This window comes from Cylas formicarius, unplaced genomic scaffold (assembly GCF_029955315.1).
Source record: "Cylas formicarius isolate icCylForm1 unplaced genomic scaffold, icCylForm1.1 PGA_scaffold_5__7_contigs__length_24384050, whole genome shotgun sequence".
Taxonomy (NCBI): Eukaryota; Metazoa; Arthropoda; class Insecta; order Coleoptera; family Brentidae; genus Cylas; species Cylas formicarius.
In genome coordinates this window covers 2,643,320-2,662,579 of record NW_026844341.1, presented here as the reverse complement: position 1 = coordinate 2,662,579, position 19,260 = coordinate 2,643,320, and the positions used below count along the sequence as shown (strand labels likewise).

Here is a 19,260-nt window from a genome sequence, read left to right as displayed (position 1 = left end):
ACTCGGGTTCTTGTAAAAGAGTAAAACTTAAAATACGAACCAAAAGAATTTTTTTTTAATGTATATTATAAATTGTAAGTTTTGAGATGCAGTACCTCCTGCACATCGAGAGTGCAGCAGGACTCAAGAAAAACGAGTATCGAAAATATAACAACTTTATTTATTTATACTGTGAGATAAAAACATTAATAACTGTATAATGTGAGAATAATCTAACCCTTACTTCTATGAGAGGCAAGATCAATAAAAATATTACAATTAAAGATACAATAAATTAAAAAAAAATACGCAAAAAATATACAAGACGAATGTTGTCCACCGCCATTAAACGAGAAATACAGCAAATGCAGAATCGCTTCGCACCTCTTTTTGCCAAAACATTACAAACAACGACAGATGCAACAATGTGGGATAAAAAAAGACCTAAACCGATTCCAAACTATAATTACAACAATTTCATCAATATTTACAAATAAATAAATCGCTAAGCTCGATAATTAAGAGATAACAATACTGACTAGTCTTCTGAAAAAGTCACCAATCGATGATGCACCTTATATCCAACAAGTAGAGTGTTTTTTTCAAATGCGACGATGAAGAAACCGAAATTTAAGAAGCGTGGAAAATGCAAGGCTCTCTCTTTCACTCCCTTTCAAACTAATCGAAAAAAAAAACACCCTATATAAACGACGTTACCGAGAGAAAACAAACCGCTTAATTCGCCTATTTTATATCCATCATAACATTTTCATAAAAAATACTCGTTTCTCCTTAATAGACAAATATCTCGTAAATATCACCCAGTCTCTTAAATTTTATTGTTCGAGGCAGCGACACCATGCGGCCTGTCATTGTTTGTTGTGGCCCTCCTGTTTCTTCCTTCTCCGGCCTCCCTCCAGCAGATAAGAGACGTCCAGGACGTGTTTCGTTGGCATCTTGCTCAAGAGATTCAATAAAATTTTGTTTAGACGAGTCTTTCGCTGCGCCGGAGTCTGAAATAAAAAAACAGCCTTGCGATCTTCATCGTTTCGTCGGAATATATACTGACGAAAAAAAAAGTAAATTAGGATGCGCCATTTTTATGGCAGTATGTTCTCAAAATATGTCCAGAACCCATGAAACCTTCAGGCAAAAAGGAGTTAAGTGTGGGCATAGTGCTGTTTAGTGCGGTAGGTTAGGTTTTTGCTGTAGTATGACCACACAGATTGAATTTTTTATCGGCTATAGGCCGCAATAGTCTAATTTTATGGCCACCTAGGATTCCCGATTTGACAATTCGCGATGTTTCTTTTGAGGGCGTTTTTAACCACCAACATACATATCAAAGGCCCATTGAAAATGGAAGTTTTGGTTAGTTTTGTAGAATATTAGAAGCAATTTGAATCTATTTCGATGGACGAAAGGAGTTTTAGCAAATTTGACGTGAATTAGAAAAATGCGCATAGTTTTCAAACATAAAATTATGTCCGCTTTTCTTTTTTTTAATTTGAATAAGTAAAATGTTTTCTGCAACCCCTAGGAACCTGTCATTTTGGTTAAAAATGTTCTGTGTTCTTAAGACAACATTTTTCTTACTTTGCTAAATACGTCACAATCAAATCAATCAAATCAAATAGGAGATAATTTTATTTTTAAATCTTGATTGCTTGAAAATCTGTAATGTGATGCATTTTGAAAGTTAAAACATTTATATTCGCAACATTTTGTGTTTAAGCTGTTTTTTAGTCATTTGTCCATTTGTCTATTTCATCCGTGGACATCAAAAATCAATTACATCCTGAGATTGCACAAGTAAGTAACCTGAGTAAGGGTATGTTTTGTTTTCTTTTTAGTGCGGAATTGAGATTATTTTTCCAATAAATGGACATGTAATTGATAATTGATTGATATACCATGTTTTTCCACTCTTTCTGGCACTGGAAGGGGTACGAAATTTTCAATTTAAAAATTGAGCACACTTTAAGCATACCATTAATAACTGTCTATAATCTAGAACGTAGCTCTGCAATTCAGTGGCGTAGTCAGATATTTTTTTTTATATGTATAATTTTTGAGATACCAAGGTATATCTTTTAAATTAAACGCCCGGCATATTTTTCTAAAATTCGTTTGAGCTTTTTGTATGCTTTCCAAACACGTATAGTTAGGAAATATTTTCAAAAATAAGAATTAATATTAACAATAGTTGATTTAGTTCCGTAAAATGATATGTCAGAATACAATATTTTCGTAGTTCACGCCATACTGCTTTCTGATCAAAGACAAAGACTATTTTTTGTATACCGTGGTTTTTATGTTTTTTGTGATAATAATTATAATAAAAGTAATAATATAATAAATGGAATACAATTAGGATAGAATAGAAGTATATTTTCTAAAATGTCAAAATGCTACTATAATATAAATAATAATATATTTATACAATTATGCATTTCAGAAAAGCATACAAAAGGAATAATAACAAAAGGTACACAAAATTCATATGTTTCTAATGATAATTATAGCTTTTTCCCAAAACAAATCCATAAGTTTACTTTACGAAATTTAAATTTTCAACAAATTTTATTTTAATTTCCCCGACATTTGCAGATTTTCAGCATTGTACCTAAACCTGTGATCTTTTAAGAATACTATAAGAATTATTATCTTATGCTTCGATGGATCGAGCTTATCATATCTTTGTGAGATTTCCTCAAACAACAACCAAATGGATCTAAAGAAATTATCACTCACCCTAGTCACTACGTTGACTGCAGGTACGGGCTGCGTCTGAACATTATTTGTCTCGTACTTTGAGATCGCTTTCTCCTCCTTGTTCTCCTTCTTCCTACCACCGCTACCTTTGATGAGCGACTCGTCTACCTCGTGCGGACAATACGTCCTCGAAATTTTGAGGCGCGTCTCGAAACACTCAAACGCAAAACTCTTCGTACATATAGGGAACTGGAAACGAAAAAACAATGCTACTGCAAGTATGTCGCCTGAAAGGTATTTGCCGGCCGCACCTTGCTTTTGGAAGCCTTGCTGAACATCTTCGCTGCCTTGTCCACCCTATATTCGCAGATGTAAATGTGCTGTTCCTGGGCACCGATCGGCCTGCCCTTGCAGAATGTGTTGACGTCCATCACCCAGCAGTGTTCCATGACGAGTTCCACGGGAACAGCTTCGTAAAGTGGGACTCGCATCACCTCGTTCGGGAAAAATCTTGGAAAAAAAGCATAACTTTATTTTTCGCTAACAGTGAATCACTAAAGAGATTTTAATCTCTTTTTAGTGATTCGTTCGTTCGTTTAGATGTACAAGAAACCTACCAGAATTGTATTTTTTCCATTGTAGCAAGTTTTTAGTACAAGTATGTTTACTGATTTAAAGCTTGGAATAAAACAGTAAAAGAAATATAACTATAAGAGAAATAAAGACTTTTAAATTTTGGCAACACTATTTACGAAATCTTAAAGTTTAAATATCGTAAACTTCATGGAAAGTGTCACTTATTTTCAGTCCATTATTATAATATATACGGGGATTCCATTTAAAAAATACGACTATGATACTTTATGAAATGGAAGTGCAAAACTTTGTATTTTAAATTATCATTTTTTATGTTATTTTAAGCTGATATGAAAACGTAACATACACCTGAAAATTCAAAACATGGCACCGCCTAGCGGTGGGTAGTTTAAAAACTTTTTTCTACTCCCGTCTGTAAAATACCTAATTACCCACCGATCTAGCGTGCGGGAAGCGTCACTTAACCACGTCAGTTTCCTTTCTCACAAATCCGTGTCACTTCGAACATTTCCGGGATTTTACAGCACGGATTTGGAAGCAATTGGATGTTTTCGGAGATGTTTACTACGCTTTGAATTTTGACGTTTGTCAATTCTGACGGTCATGTCAGCGAATGTATTCCTGTTGTTTTGCGAAAATGTACCCAAAAACTAAGGGTCGTAGAAAAAGTGTAGTATGCAACACGTTCGGCAAAGTTTTAAACTCCCTCGTTTATTAAACATTCGCTCCGCTCGTGTCAAATCGTGAGTCAAATGCCGTTTACCGCACTTGTTAAATAATATACTATTTATAGGACAAAGTTATTTCGTTAACATTGCTTTTTGTTTTCTAAACAATTGATTGTGGAAAAAAATTCTTTAATTATGAAGGAACAAAAATTTAAATGTTAATGTTACGTTGGGAACAAAGCAAAATTAAGACAAATTTTGATGTGATTTGACAAATTATTATGCCTCCGTATAAGGCAATCTACAATCAATACTTACTTTCTGGTCGGCTCGTGGAATGTCTCGTGCGGCCTGAGGTAATGGTGACCGTAGGCGAACCTCTTTCCGCTGTCCTTGTCCTTCCAAAGTCTCTCTATCCGAAATATGTCCAATTCCGTATAATCGATCTTGCCGATGGTTTCGTAGGTGTGCTTTTGATCGGTGCCGGTGATGGGGATGTCGCGTAGTACGTAGACGGTGTCTCCTTGCCGTAACTGGAGCGTCCCCCGCATCAACGTCATGTAGTACCTAATATAATACATACATCCATTTTAAGCAAGTTAAACAGTCATTCAAACTGTCTACTCATGGTTACTGGAGGCTAGAAGTTTGGCCCATTGATGTTTGATATTGATCAGACAGATTATTAATCACTAAGAATTTAGGAAATTACTTTTCGAACAATTAAACTAAACAATGATCAAATGATCAATCCAAAAATGTTTTAAATAACATCTTGCAATTTTAGATTGTTATCATTCCTATTTAATAATAATATGTATTTGATAATAAATTACTACGGGTTTGTGAAGTGCAATTTACCTACAACCCTCTTCAAGGAATATCTGAATACGATACTTGGCGATTCAAGGAATCCCAAAAAAATATCGACAACATTTAATTATGTAAACGCACAATATAAATAAACAAAGATAAATTTTATGATATTTTTTAAAAATATGTCAGTCAATTGACATAAAAAAATGTGATCGGTCAATTCCATAACCCTATCAACAACAATGCATAGCACCATCAGAGAGTTACAATTGCAGTGTAAAATCGGTTGTTATTCCGAGACTTTTAGACAGACAGTAGATCGCAGACTACAGTACATAAAACACGCCAAACAACTGAATATTTGAAGGAGAAAAACATCGAATTAATGCAGGTATTCACCAGACTTATGGCCTAACGACCTTTTCTCGTTTTCCACTGTCAAACAAAAGATGCGGGGACAGCGATGGATGGTGTTTCATGCAAAAATGTCCTAGATCTTAATATTTTGAAAAACAATAAAACACTTTGTTTCGAACTTGTTCGTTTCTGTTTTTGTAAGAAATTAAAAGGCAAGACTCATTTTTGTAAATTTAAAAATAATCTAAAGAAATCTCTTTCAGAAGGCCAAGGATTTCATTTTGAATGATTTATTTTTACTATTCTGTAGAAATTCACATTCTTGGGTTTTGAACTTTCTATTTAGATAAATTATCTTCTTTTTGTTCATGGCGTAGCTATCTGAATTATTGAAGGAAACTAACATATATTGTTCAACTAAGTATTGTTAGGTTAAGTACTTTCGCCGTGTAGGTAGAACATTATCATATGTCTCAGTACGGTATTAGGAAAGTGGAGGGTCCTAGAAATTTGAATCAATCGACGAGTTGGGATGAAGAAAAATGCTGACTATTTCAATAAACACGTTATTACATAAATAATTCAGTAATTAATAAAATTGGTTAGTCTTCAACAATTGAATAATTTTGGTTTTATTGAAAGAACTAAACGAAATTTTGGATGAAAAAATAAGTGATTGTTTAATTTAGTAAAACCTGTCACAAAATTATTTTCTTTTAGTTTTAAGTGTTTTTTTCATATTTTAAGTGAGTATGCGGTTTTCACTGGGTAAGCAAACAAGGTAAAAGCTCATCGTTTCCTAAAAAATTATTTTTTGTTAAACAATGCCATCTGGTGGAAAGATAAGCAATCACAATCGCGTCAAACGCCCGATTGATAGCTTAGGCAACGCTTGCTCTAGCGACTCCAAGTGTATTAAAATATACGTTAAGCCGTATTGGCTTTCCTACTTGTGCAAACACCATTGAACAAAAATTATTTGATTTTGACTCAACTTTAAAACCCTAAATATGACTTAATTGTGCAAGTGAAAATTTCAGAAAGTCGAAAATCATTTTCAGTATTCTTTCTTGGCCGATTTACTCAATAATTTCTATTTTTCCGTAAAAAATCAAAGCCGTACCGGTGACCATGTTCGGTGAATTCGTCCATGGGAATTTCGTATTCGACGGGGCGCGGCACGCAAATCTCGCAGTGATAGCTGGCTGCCGAGACGTCGGCTTTCACGCATTCGTTGTGCTGCCACACCATGCAACGCTCGCACTGAATCATGAGGCCCTCGTCCCTGGGTATCCCGCATATGCACCGTATGATATCCTCTTCTTCGTCTGCAATTAAATCGTTAACTCCCCACATATCTGACTGCCGACATGCAGAGGACATTTATGAAAATTTTAGCGGCAATAAATACCTGAACGTAAGCTGTGCAAATAGTTTCAGATGTGTTTTCTTTTTAAGTTGTATTTCAGTTCTTAACCTGGATGTTTATAAATGTTTGGTATGTATTACTATAAACTATGAAGTATATTAGTCAGCCCGTTTCTTAGTCTCTAAGATCACAAAATCCAAATTCAAAAGCCTACTCTCCAAAACGACAAAATAAATTTTACAAAAAGCACAACATAATAGCAAAAAACTAAATGTCAAGTTATCACAATTTTCAAGTGTTAGCAAAACAAGCACTGGCAAAAATATTATTCCTTAGAATGTTTTCTTCAATATTACAGCATGAAAAAAATAACAAGACATGTGCGACCCACGGTGAAACGAGGCAATGCAAATGGCCGGTCATTGACGATTTTTCAAAAATTTGATTTGAATTGACTAATATTACATTGTTGTAATGTAAAATATTTAGAGCACCATATTGGGCTTTTGGATATCTACAGAGTGACAAAAAATAGAACGTATTGAAAGTTATTGGTTAATAAATATGGAAAAATATTTTTTCATTTGAATCGTTAAAAAAATGGTTTCTTTTCAGAGTCAAAGTTTACACTTTGTGGCACATTGAAAACATATACCTAGGAATCGTAAAGTGCATGAATATTATTGCCTTCTAAAAAAATGGCTAAAAATAGCCAGGCTGAAATTAGGTGTCTTAGTAAGATCAAACCTTATCAAAACAATATCTGCAAAGATTGGCTGCCACCACCAGCGACCCTGCGAAATAATTGTATATTACATACACTGTATAGATCTGCTTATTATTGTTTTTGACTTAAACCACATGTATTTAGTAAATAGATATGAACTTTCTAAGCATAAACTGAATGAAATTAAATAATGAAAAAATAAGTATATTCCCTTATTTTGCGTGGATGGTGTAGAGAGGGGGAGGGGCACTAAATTGAAATACCCACATTTTTTTTGTTTTAACAAAAATTCATTGTATTTTTAAGGGTTGACTTCCCACCGTCCTAAATGTTTATGACTGGATTTTATCCTATACACTGGACAGGGTGAACCAAATTAGTTGTCTCTTATGGGGTATATTGCAAAACCAAAAAATATTAATGTAGAAAAATTTGATCAATATGCAAAGAAACGGCAAAATTATTTATAGATTTGTATGGGTGGTACTATGTGCTGGGCGCCCATCCACAAAATTCCCATGCACGGTGCCAACATCATTAAAAATTTTATATTTCTCATTGGTAGTTTTTCTGAAGATGCGAGAAACCAATATGTCCGCCATTATAGAGTTTCACGCAAGAAAATGTAGCTGAAAAGCTACAAACGAGAAGCTTTTTCCCTGCTTTCAGTTTAATATGAAATTTACATTTGTGGTCCCTTGTTTATTTTTTTTTAAGATAGAGCAAGAAAAGTGCCGTTTTAAATTTCTTTGCTTTGCTCCATGCCAGTTTTTGTCATAATTTTGGTTTTGAGAAAATTTTCTTTATAACGATTCACCAAAAATAATATTATCTGGTTCCCTGTTTTAATGTCTTTTTTTATTTGCTTTTAAAATACACGTACTAAAACAGAACCTTTTTGGAAACACATCCCAAAATCTTTTTAACATTTTTTTACGTCTTTCTATAGCAGTCTTTGTTATAATGTGACAACTCAAAGTGGGTCTAGTGTGTTAGAAGCAAGTTTCTACCTTAAGGAAAAATGTAAAATAAGAAAATCGTCGTTAGCCAAGTATCTTTAAATTTGGTATAGAGGTTTAGATGATGAATCTAAATAATTTGTTTTAATAATAGATTCTATATATAAATAGGTTATTCGAAAACTGAAATAATGTAAGAAGTTAGTCTTTAACCAAGCAATAAATTTAATTTGATTTTTTTCCTTAAGAGCTGTTTTGCGCATCAGCAATACACTATATTTAAATTTTTCAGTAAACAATTGTCACCAGTCTCATTTTATTTTAAGTTGTTTCGTATATCTATACTTATATCAAACCGAAATAAGTAATTAAAATTAGTGAAACATAAAATTTATTGATTTTAAAGCGAATGTCTGAGTTTTCCTATACTTCAATCCACTGTGACGTACAAACCACATAATTGAAGAAAAAACAAAAAAATGCATGGAAATCTTTTATAAAATAACTGGTCAATGACAATGATCCCCCATATTAAGTGGAAACCCGCATTTATTTATTTTATTTAAAATAATAATAAGCAATCCGTAAAATCCTTATACATCTCTTGGAAAGATGACTTAATGAAGTAGAGTAAGCTGAAAGATGAAAATAAAGCAACAACTTCTGGATGATAACTTTGGTTGTGATTGTGAAAATAGAGTTTACTTTTTGGACACGTTCCTCTGCCAAAGCAACATTTCAACTGAACTTGCGATATTGGTTCATTGGATGAAGGATTTTCATATACAATATCCTCAGAAACTGAATGTATGGGCCGGAACATTGTGTGACAAAATAATGGATCCACCATTTATCAACGGTGACTTAACCACTGAAAAATGCATAATACATGAGATAATCTCAAAAATTCGTACTATTGCTGGAACAGCCTTCCATAAAGTTTGGGTTTGTGTCAAACACGACTTTCCCCTTGAGCTGTATTGATGGAAGGCTCACTAAAATCAGACAAAACCAGTGAATTATATCGAGGAAATCCGCAAAAAGTTAACGATAACATGTATGTATGTATGGTTAGAGGCGAGAGGACACAGGGATAAGAAAACTACCACGTCGACGATGTTGTTTCTGGGTTGTCCCAAACTTCAGGAAAGTCGTGACAGTTGTGCTATCCGGAAAGAATGGTACAACTTTAGTGCAGATTCTGAATTGTTATTTACCATCCATAACGGGTATTTCTTAAGAAGCAGAATAACTGGTATTTTTTGCGATTGCAACGCCATCTACCGACAATAAAAACTCTTGAAAAAAGTTTTTGTTGAATGTCAAATTAAGATTTCAAAGTTGCCTCTGTGGGTAAGGGTGGGATCACGTTTGCTGTCTTAGACCAATTATTTTATTCCACCACTTCTCGAGACATTCCAAAGATTAGTTTTTGGACTTATCGGTACATCTCGTTTTCGCTTACGTTTCTTTCTGTTGTTGACGAACGTCGGAGGCGGTTTCGCTCCGAGCACGTCTTCCAGCTTGGCCAAACTCCTTTGCTTGGTATCCGCATAGATCTTCTTCAGTTTGGTAGCGCATATCCCTGTGTCGCTGGTTCTGCCGTAAAATTTGGAAAAGCTGACAAATAGGCGAGTGATATCTTCGTCGAACGCCTGGGGCGACTTGTAAACGCCCGTCGCGATGTTCTGCTCGATGGTGGCGATATCTATCGGGTTCGAAACGCGCTGGTAGAACTCGGGCACTTTCCTCTTCGAGGGCAGCTGCATCAGACCGGCGCAGAGGGGCTCGCCGTCGTCGTCTTTCGCGTTGATCAATACGTGGCAAATTTCTTTTAGGACCGCCGCCAGCTTCACGGTTTTCTTCAGCTCCGGATCGTCTTCCGCTTGGGCTATGCGTCTCGTTTTCATGTTTCTGGGTTTCTGAAGGGCGTTTAGTTGATTCATGAAAGCGCTGGTGTCAGTTGGCGTGGCGGTTTGTTGTCTCGAAGCCGTGTTGGAAGTGGTGCTTAAGGATCTATCTCTGACCTTTCTCACCTGGGAAATAATTGAAATGAGCACCCAAATATTCGGCAAGAAGAGAAGGGTAGTACTTTGGCACAGTATACAATGCGGTTTTTTTGATTTATTTATTTATTATTTATTTATTTCACTTATAAACGTAAAAAAAGTATCACATAATCGTTAAAATATATAAAAACTGAAAACGTGGGCGCACTTGCTACAAATTTTTAGAGGTTATAGAGAGGTATAAAACAATTATCTTAAGCGATCAAGTCGGTATTTCTAGAATATTGACAGAATGACGACATGCTCAAACTTCTGCTAATGTAAAATTTTCAGAAAGTTAATTAAACGAGCAAAAGTTTTTGAAAACACGATAACGCATTGTTCTAACACATTACAAAGAAATAAGAAACGAGGAAACAGTAATGATTGAGTTAAAATAAAAGGATTTAGCAACTAAGCATACACTATCAGACAAAAGTAGAGCAACAAACATATTTTTTTTAGTATTGTTTAAATAAAAATTGGTTCATATTTTTTGCTAGTTATGATAAAATACTTTCCTTGAATAGCAAGTAATTTTTCACATTTTGGGTGTACCTTAAGTTAGTTGGTGACAGCTAAATAATAAGTAATATAAATTTGACGAAAATGAAGGTGACAAAACTAAAGCAACAAATTCTATTTAACAGTGTTTTATTTTATTTTATTTCAAAAAGTTGTATTTAACAGTGTTGTATTGTATTCTATTAAAAAAAAACATTTAAACACACATTTTAGTACAATAATAATAATTAAAATTATACCTTAATAATTTATAGAATATCCAGTATTGAGAATTACCTGCTGGCAACGGCGCGGCATTGACTATCAACTTTTGAGTGATATTTTCTGGAAGATTTGTCCAAACTTCATTAATTTTATCTATCAACGAGTGTTTATTTCGAAACATTTGTGTACGAATGCGACGTTCTACTTCTTCCCAGAGATTTTCAATTGGGTTAAGGTCTGGCGACTGTGCCGGCCACTGCAAAACTCTAACATTGTTTTCTGCAAACCACTGTTGAACGAGTTGTGAAGAGTGTTTTCCCACTCTGCAAAAGGGAGCATAACATTTTGCATAATCTCCCTATAAACAAATCGATCCATTGTCTCATTAATGAAGTGTATAGGACCTACTTCATTCCATGAGAAACATCCCCATAAAAAACACCATGTTTAATTGTAGGTGTTACGTACTTAGGGTTAAACCTTGTACTAATTGGTCGCCTCACACGTCGCATTCCATCACAATTGAATATTTTATAGCACGTTTCATCGCTGAATACAACTTTTTCCCAGTCATTGATGGTCCAGTTTAAATGCCGGCGTGCAAAGGCTATCAACCTTGCTGCTCTCTTTCTTGCTGAAACTAGCGGTTTTTTTGCTGGCCGTCTACTGAACAACTTTGAAGCTACTAATCTTTGCACAGTTCGTATACCAACCGTAATTTCTGGAATTTCGGCAATTATTCGAGGTGCGGACTTCCAAGGATCTTGTTGAGTAATTCTTTTAATGCGCCTGTCAGTCAAAACCGTTGTTTTTTTTGGGTCTTCCCGATTTCGGCAATTTTTCTAAGTGTCCTCTGTCATTATACGATGAAATTATTCTAGATACGCTGTACCGAGGTAACATAACCTGTCTTGAAAAATCAGCTTGATTGGTATCTTCCGTAAATGCATTTACTACTCTTTGCTTTAGGTCTTTTGAAATTGGAATTCCTCTTGGCATAACTAGTCCTGCACACAAATGGTTAACTTAGCACAAAATAAACCCAACACAAGTTATTTTTGCATTTACTTTTATTAATAGCGTCTTTTTGAACAAATTTTAGAAATGTTGCTCTATTTTTGACGCGTCGCTAATACGCATTTAAAACTAATGTCAAAATAAATTCATTTGTTTTGTTTGTGATCATCAATAAATCATAGCCTACTTTAATGTCTTCAAATGTATTGTATTTGTATACAATACCTTGCATGTATAATCATAATATTGGGACTTGTGTTAAATATATCTTATTTTTGAAGATGTTGCTCTACTTTTGTCTGATAGTGTATATGGCTAATATCCTAATACAGTTAGTATGGATAATAACTAAGCATATTAGGAATTGTGAGTATCTACTGAATCTGTTAGTAATTTTGTAAATTACTCTTAATTACTAAAAACTGTTTGTGATTTTTCATAATAACTTAACCGTTAATATCGATAACAACTAAAAATATTACAGGAATTATGCGTAACACCTGAACATTTAGTCGTTATGTATACTTGTGAACCACTAGCTCTTAGAGGTAGAAAACACAAGAAAGTAGGTACTTACTTGTGTTTGCAATCTATTTAAATAAGAACGAACAGCTTTTATGATTGACTTAACTACTACTTATTGCAAAACGATTTATTAATTTGAAGAACTTATTCATTATTCTCATACTTTTTTAAGTACTGTTCTTGCGAAACTTTGTACAGTTGCAACTTTGAAGTTTTCAGAGTTAAGAGGTTGTCATCTTCTTTGAACAACAATTTTGCGTTTGTTTTACCACTTAGCTTTTTAATTTCTTCAATACATTTGAACTTAAAACTATCGGCTGCTAGCGAGGTCATTAATATCACAAACACTCGCACTAGCCTATATTTAAAGGCGTTCAGCACTCACTAACTTCTTGGCTGCGATGTAAATTCATTAATCAGTAAGTAGTGACATCTAACTTTGCAGGCACATTAAAACCAAAAGAAGCCAACACTAATCAAAGCTAACTAACGATAACTAAAATATTTGCGAATAAATTATTTTAAATCATTTACATTTATATGCCTGCTAAATCTCCCTACGAAGGCACCTTTAGTAAAAATACGGGAGCCAAGTTCGCTGACAGACCAGACGCTTCTCAGCACCCACGCTACAAAGAAATTGATTTTTTCTACTAACTAATTATTGAATGTAGGTTACTAAACTAATATTGAAGGTTGCGTATTTGACTACAACTTACAGCGCCGCCACCATTTTTCTATATATATTTTACATACACAACATTAAGGCCAAATTCTCAAGTAAGTATTTGCATACTAAATAAGTATTAATCGTACGTTGCTTTTCTTAGATAATATTCTCAATTAAAACCAGAAAAAAAAATATCGTGTCTCTACCGGTAAAAATTGAGTATTTCGGGGTTAATTTGCCCCGGAGTAAAGTAAGCCCATTTTCATTTTCGGGGTTTGTGTCTAGAAAATACCAAAGGAAAGCTGGCTCGCGAAAACGAAATTCGAAACGAACGTATCTCACATAGAACTGCTAAGACAAAGGGCAAGATTCCTAGAAAAACAATCCCAAACAACAATTAAGTGACGATCCCGGGAAGAATAGCTATAGTCGGAAAAGGAACGAAATACTTAGAATTGATAAGGAATGTATCAAAAACTTCAATATCGGGTATGGTTTCTGGTAGTATGGGTGGTGCAATACTACCTCCTTATGTAGTGTATCGAGCCAATAAAATATGGACAAAGTGGACAGAAAGGGGTCCCAAGGGATGCCGGTACAACTCCAGTAATTCGGGATGGTTTGATGCATCAATATTTAGGGACTGGTTGGAATGTCAGTGCATGCATTACAAATATGCCGTCAAAACCAAGTAATTTTAATTTGTGTAATTTGACATAAAAAATCCCACGTCTAAGCGTGGCAGTATTCAGGCCATTGAAAATAGTTTGGAGGAAGATACTATTGGAGTGGAAGAATACTGATGAAGGCGTTCATAACACCCTTTCTTTCGAAAATGGACATTATCAGACAAAAGGTGATGATATGAAAACGGGTTTTCGAAAATGTGGGATAGTCCCCTTAAACCCAAAAGAAGTTCTAGACCACATTCCAAGACCTTCATCCAAACCAGATGATGTCCAAGACAAGTTTTTACAAAAATTTTAAAGCCAACGAGTAGAACTGACAAAAACCGTTAGAAATCGTCAAAAAGAAATACATATTCCAGCCGGGAAAATGTTTACGTTGAGAATCCAGAGAGTGAAGAAATTGCGCGTAATAATAGGACAATACCGGATGGCGAAATGCAGGAAGAAGAGCCTACTATGTCAACTGCGATACAATACAATATTTAAAGAAAACTCTTCAGACGACGTGGATTTTGATGAGCTGAGTGAAGAGCAGGCAAAAAGAAAGAGTTCTTAGACTACACAGAGGGAAAGTCACCAATTTAAAAATACAGTTTGGGAAGTTGCTTTTTCCTATCGAGGGCTGATGTATCTTGGAAATTTTGAGTTTTGATGACAATTATTCGCTCTATGGAAAAGTCACTCAAAATGTGGAAATGATGCCTAAACCAGAGGAATTTTCTTATTCCTGGGACGACGTTTTAGGCTCCTTAAGTTCGCCAAAGCAAGTTACTAAAAGAGGCATATTTGCTGTTCCAGAGTTGAAGGGTATTTTGGATTAGTAGTTCGTCGTTTTTGAAAGTGTACTTTTAATTAAACTATTTGTGCATTCAATAAATTAGCTTGTTTTCAACTATCGTAACGATCATATTTCTTTCAGTGATTTGCTTAGGATTGACACTCAACAATTTTTCTATGCAGTTTTATAATGTATTTTTAGGTTTCTGAAATAAAAATATTTATAAAACACATTTTGTGGCTGTATTTATCAGGTTGAGATATGATTTGTATCAAAGTCAATCAACTACATTTTTTGTACTGGTATTGGTAGACTTTACGCCACTTTTTGACAAAAAATAATATAACACGTATTTTAACTTTTCAAAGAAACTTCCACAGGTTACTGTAATAGTATTTACAATATGATGATTGGCGAAACATTAGCAAGTTCGACTCAACAACAATCGAAGCATGAGGAATCCAAAGTTTTATAAATAGTTATATGTATTTTTTAATTAATTATTATGCGTTTGTGATGTCCAATTGAAAGAGTGATTGGAAAAAAGGTAACATTCCAAAAATATGGCGAATTAAAGTGAGATAGCCAATATATTAAAATTTGTATTCTATTTCTGCTGAGCGCAAAAACGATAAAATCGCCGGCTCCCTTCATATAATAATTTTGTTGTTGAGCGGAAAAAAGATAATATTCCTGGAATGTTATCGGTCTTCGGCGCAATATGATTTACGCGCCCTGTTGACAATCGTTAGCGTCTTGAGCCGATTATTTCACATAGTTTTGCATTTTCGTTGAAACAACAGGTGTTTTAATAGTTAGTGAAGTTTTGATTATCTGTAATTTGAAGTTTGAGAGTTTAGTGAGTGAGTGCCTATTTAGTGATGGTTAAATAGAAATATTAAAGTTTTCTGTATTGCACAAATGTCGGATTCAGAGAGAGAACGTGAAGGGAAAAGGCGAAAGTTGAACAAAAAATGTCACATAAAAGAAAGGATTAGCTAGACAACGAGGAGCACAGTTTGTTATACGTAAAGGTAAAGTAGTTAATGCTAAGATAACCGGGCCGGATTACACGTGCCGTAAAAAATGTATGGCAGATTTTACTATTGAAGAAAGACGTTCAGTAATTGAAATTGTTTATAATGGACGGCCAAAAAATGAAAAAGATACATATCTTATGGGACTAATACAACGATACGTGCAGGGTTGAAGTTTGCCGCAGTGCGTACATGAGTTTGCATGGTCTCTCGAATAAAGTCGTATAACGGTTAACCAAACTAAGTGGAACTGAAACTTCACCATTTGACATGAGAGGAAATTGATGACCATATCAAATCATTTCCAAAAAAAGAGTCATTATTCTTCTAAGTTAATTACCTACTTAGATGCAAGTTTGAACATCACTAAGATGTATGAGCTCTTCACTAATAAAAATCCTGATTTGAGAACTCACGTCACGTATGAATATTATTTGAGACATTTTCAGGAAAACTACGGATACCGGTTTGGTAGGCCTCAAGTCGACGTTTGCTCGACTTGCGAAGACTTGAATGCAAAAATAAAGTCGACTACTCTTAACGAAACAGCAAAGAGGTGCGCAGTTGCAGAGCTTATGATTCATAAAAGACGAGCATCCAAATTATACAAAAAACTTCAAGAAATCAAAGAGAAGAATGACGTTGGAGCCATAGTGTTTGATTATATGCCAGTTCAGGAAATGTTCTATCTGCATTATGTTTTTAACGTTCACAGCCTTGGCAAGGATGTATCGGTCTTCTATACTCATACAGAGGGAGATGCTCAGCGAGGCCCTAATGAAGTCAATACGTCCATTTTGGACTTTATCACCCAACATATTCCTGTAGAAGTCAGAACCCTTCATGTTTTTAGTGACGCGTGCGCTGGGCAAAACCGCAACCATACTCTAACCAGGTTGTTTACAGCCCTGACCACGAATAGCAGATTTGAAGTTATCCATCAATATTTTCCCATTCGAGGTCATAGTTTTTTTGCATTGCGATAGAAACTTTTCTGTTATCAAGCGCTCTTTAAGAAAGTTTGACCGAATTTACTCTCCAGAACAATACAACGATATCATTACGTCTTCCAAGAAGAAAAATCCCAAGTTTGAAGTAAAACGGCTAACAAATATTGACATACTTGATTTCAGAGGATGGTGGCCTCAATACTTTAAAAAGACTGCCAAAGATGTTGAGAAAAAACAGTCTTTTACCGCAAGCAAATACAGGCATTTAACATAAAAGCAAGCAATGAGAGGCTATATCAGGGCATGTGAATTCATTGACGGCTTCACCCATGGTCTTTTCAATATGAAGAAACAAGACAATGTGGTCTTCCCATTTCAAAAGCATAAAATGTGAAAGTTCCTATCTACTATAAGAAGCTGGAAGATATTTCCAAAATAGTTCACTACATACCCGAAGACTACAGGACCTTCTATAATCAAATTCTAGCTAATCACACTACAAATAGAGAAACCAGTGACCCAGAAGACTAAGAAGCATATAAATAATATTCCTTACGATGTTGATTGCTTAAATAGATCAGAGTTCTTCATTAACGCCCTATTTTTTTTTAACTAACTTTTTGCAGTTTGAGTGGAAAAAAGATAAAATTTTTGTACATTCAAATGGCAATATCTAATTACCAAATAGGTGTAAATCGTTCAGACTTTGGCATCAAATGTACTTTGTCAATGTGTACAATAGGTCAATGATAACCATATATTTGTGAAAGTAACGGTTTCGCAGATAAACTGTTTTTTTCGATTTCCCAGAAACAGGCTTCACTGGAATGTTATCCTTCTTCCAATCACCCATTCAATTTACCTATAACCCATTTGGTTCCCAGAACAAACGCGACGGCGACATAACGCACAATGTAAATAAATAAATATAAATTTCATGTGTAACAAATCAACACCCCCACCACCATCTATCCGCACATAAACGAATTAGCCGGCGACCATTGAAGTAGTTACGTAAGGTTCCGCTAGAGTGAGCTACAGGGTACCAAGTAAAAGTAACAAGGTGCTGGTCGAAGACGAGAAGATGGCGAGTGTTGATACGCGTGAAATGTTATTTTACGTTTTTTGATATTTGTTTGTATGTTTGGTTTCGCGTTTAATTACACTCCCAGATTTAACAGTTGCTACACAATTACAATTGACACAAAAAAATTTGACCGGTCAATTTCACATCTCTAATAACTTCTAATGTTCTCAGTTATATGCAAAATCGCCAACAGTTTCAGCAAATAGCATAATTACACCATCTATTATTTAAGGTTTTATGTAGTACTGCAGTACGGGGCTGGCTCGCCTTTGGTAATTCTAGTACTGAGGAAGCAATAAAAATTACATAGAATCCGTTTGGTGTCTCATCTGAGCCAGCGTAATTTTAGAGTTTACAATACCATATGATTTAAACTCACCTTGGTTAGGTTCCGCAACAGGAAACAGTGATGCTCCAGTATGAAAACCTTCTGCTGATGGCTCATCGGTTTCACCTGGATCTGGGGCACGACCTGAGCGGGGGGCGGGTTACCGCCGTTACCGAGCGAGGAGGCGGCGACGCTAGCGGCCGGCACCTCCTTTGCCGCGCACGGCTTCTTCTTGGTCGCCTCCGTCTTCCTCGGTCTACCGACGCGGCCGGGATTCTTGGGCGGCGCCCCGCTCTCCGGCAACTGTCGGATCCGTTGCGTCTTACCGCCGATGACGCCGCGGCAGTTGTCGCTGCCGCACTTGCACTCCTGCCCTTCGGCAGGATTGAACAGCGAAAAGTTGTAGTCGTAAGTCAGTTCTTCGTAGGGTTCGATGTCGCGCAACGCGAACAGCGCCATCCGGAACTGACCGTTCACGCTCCACTTTTGCATTTCGCAGTTCGGTTGACACGAGTGGTTGACGAAACGACCGTCGCCGCCCATACGGTGACCGTCGATGACGAGGCCGCCGTCCAAGTGGAGGCAATAGTGGTGCGTGTCGTTCACGTAGATGCTGTTCATGCGTTCCTTGAACTCCTGATCGGAGACCACCTCGCCGACGTACTCCAATATGAACTCGCTCTGTTTGATCGGTTCCTTCGTGCGCACGCCCCACCCCTTGTCTTCGGTCATGAATTTCTCGATGCCGGGCGCCCACTCGTGCTTCTGGATCTTCTGGTTGTGGCAGCGGTGAGTAGCGGGACACTCCGAGTACACCAATCGGTTGATGCAGTCGTCGCCGCAGTTCGACGACGGCTTGCAGTTGCACGCCTGCGGCTCGCACGTGCCGCCGCTGGTCTTGACGTTGTAAACGTTAGTGCGTATCTTGCGGTAATTCCACGACGGTACCACGTCCCGTCCCGGCAGCTGGGAATGCGTGTGCTGCCACCAGAGATCGTACGGGAGCTGGAAATCGACCCGGCGGCACCTGAGGTACTTGCCGCAGTGATACGGCGGCGGCAGCAGCCCGTACGGATGATCTTCGGGATTGTAAATGAGGTTTCTCAGGGATTTCGTATTCTCCTGCCGTTTCGACCTTGAACATGTAATGGTGACGGTGAACTTCGAATTGCTATTTGACTGTCGTGAAACATTGCCCGCACATTGTTGTATGTA

General features: G+C 36.2%; 1 protein-coding gene across 3 annotated transcripts in view; it reads right to left on the bottom strand.

Moving 5' to 3' along the window:
• Window positions 1-174: 174 nt before the first annotated feature.
• The window catches only part of LOC132701735 (histone-lysine N-methyltransferase ash1), a 60,963-nt gene continuing 41,877 nt past the window's right edge, over window positions 175-19,260 (bottom strand). For all 3 annotated transcript variants that reach the window (XM_060669887.1, XM_060669888.1, XM_060669889.1), the window contains 7 exons: window positions 18,097-19,180; window positions 9,653-10,223; window positions 6,256-6,460; window positions 4,278-4,526; window positions 3,006-3,204; window positions 2,734-2,943; window positions 175-992 (listed from right to left, as the gene is read on the bottom strand). In XM_060669887.1, the coding sequence (XP_060525870.1) occupies window positions 849-992; window positions 2,734-2,943; window positions 3,006-3,204; window positions 4,278-4,526; window positions 6,256-6,460; window positions 9,653-10,223; window positions 18,097-19,180 (2,662 nt within the window). In that variant the 3' untranslated portion in view covers window positions 175-848. The remainder of the gene's footprint in view (window positions 993-2,733; window positions 2,944-3,005; window positions 3,205-4,277; window positions 4,527-6,255; window positions 6,461-9,652; window positions 10,224-18,096; window positions 19,181-19,260) is intronic.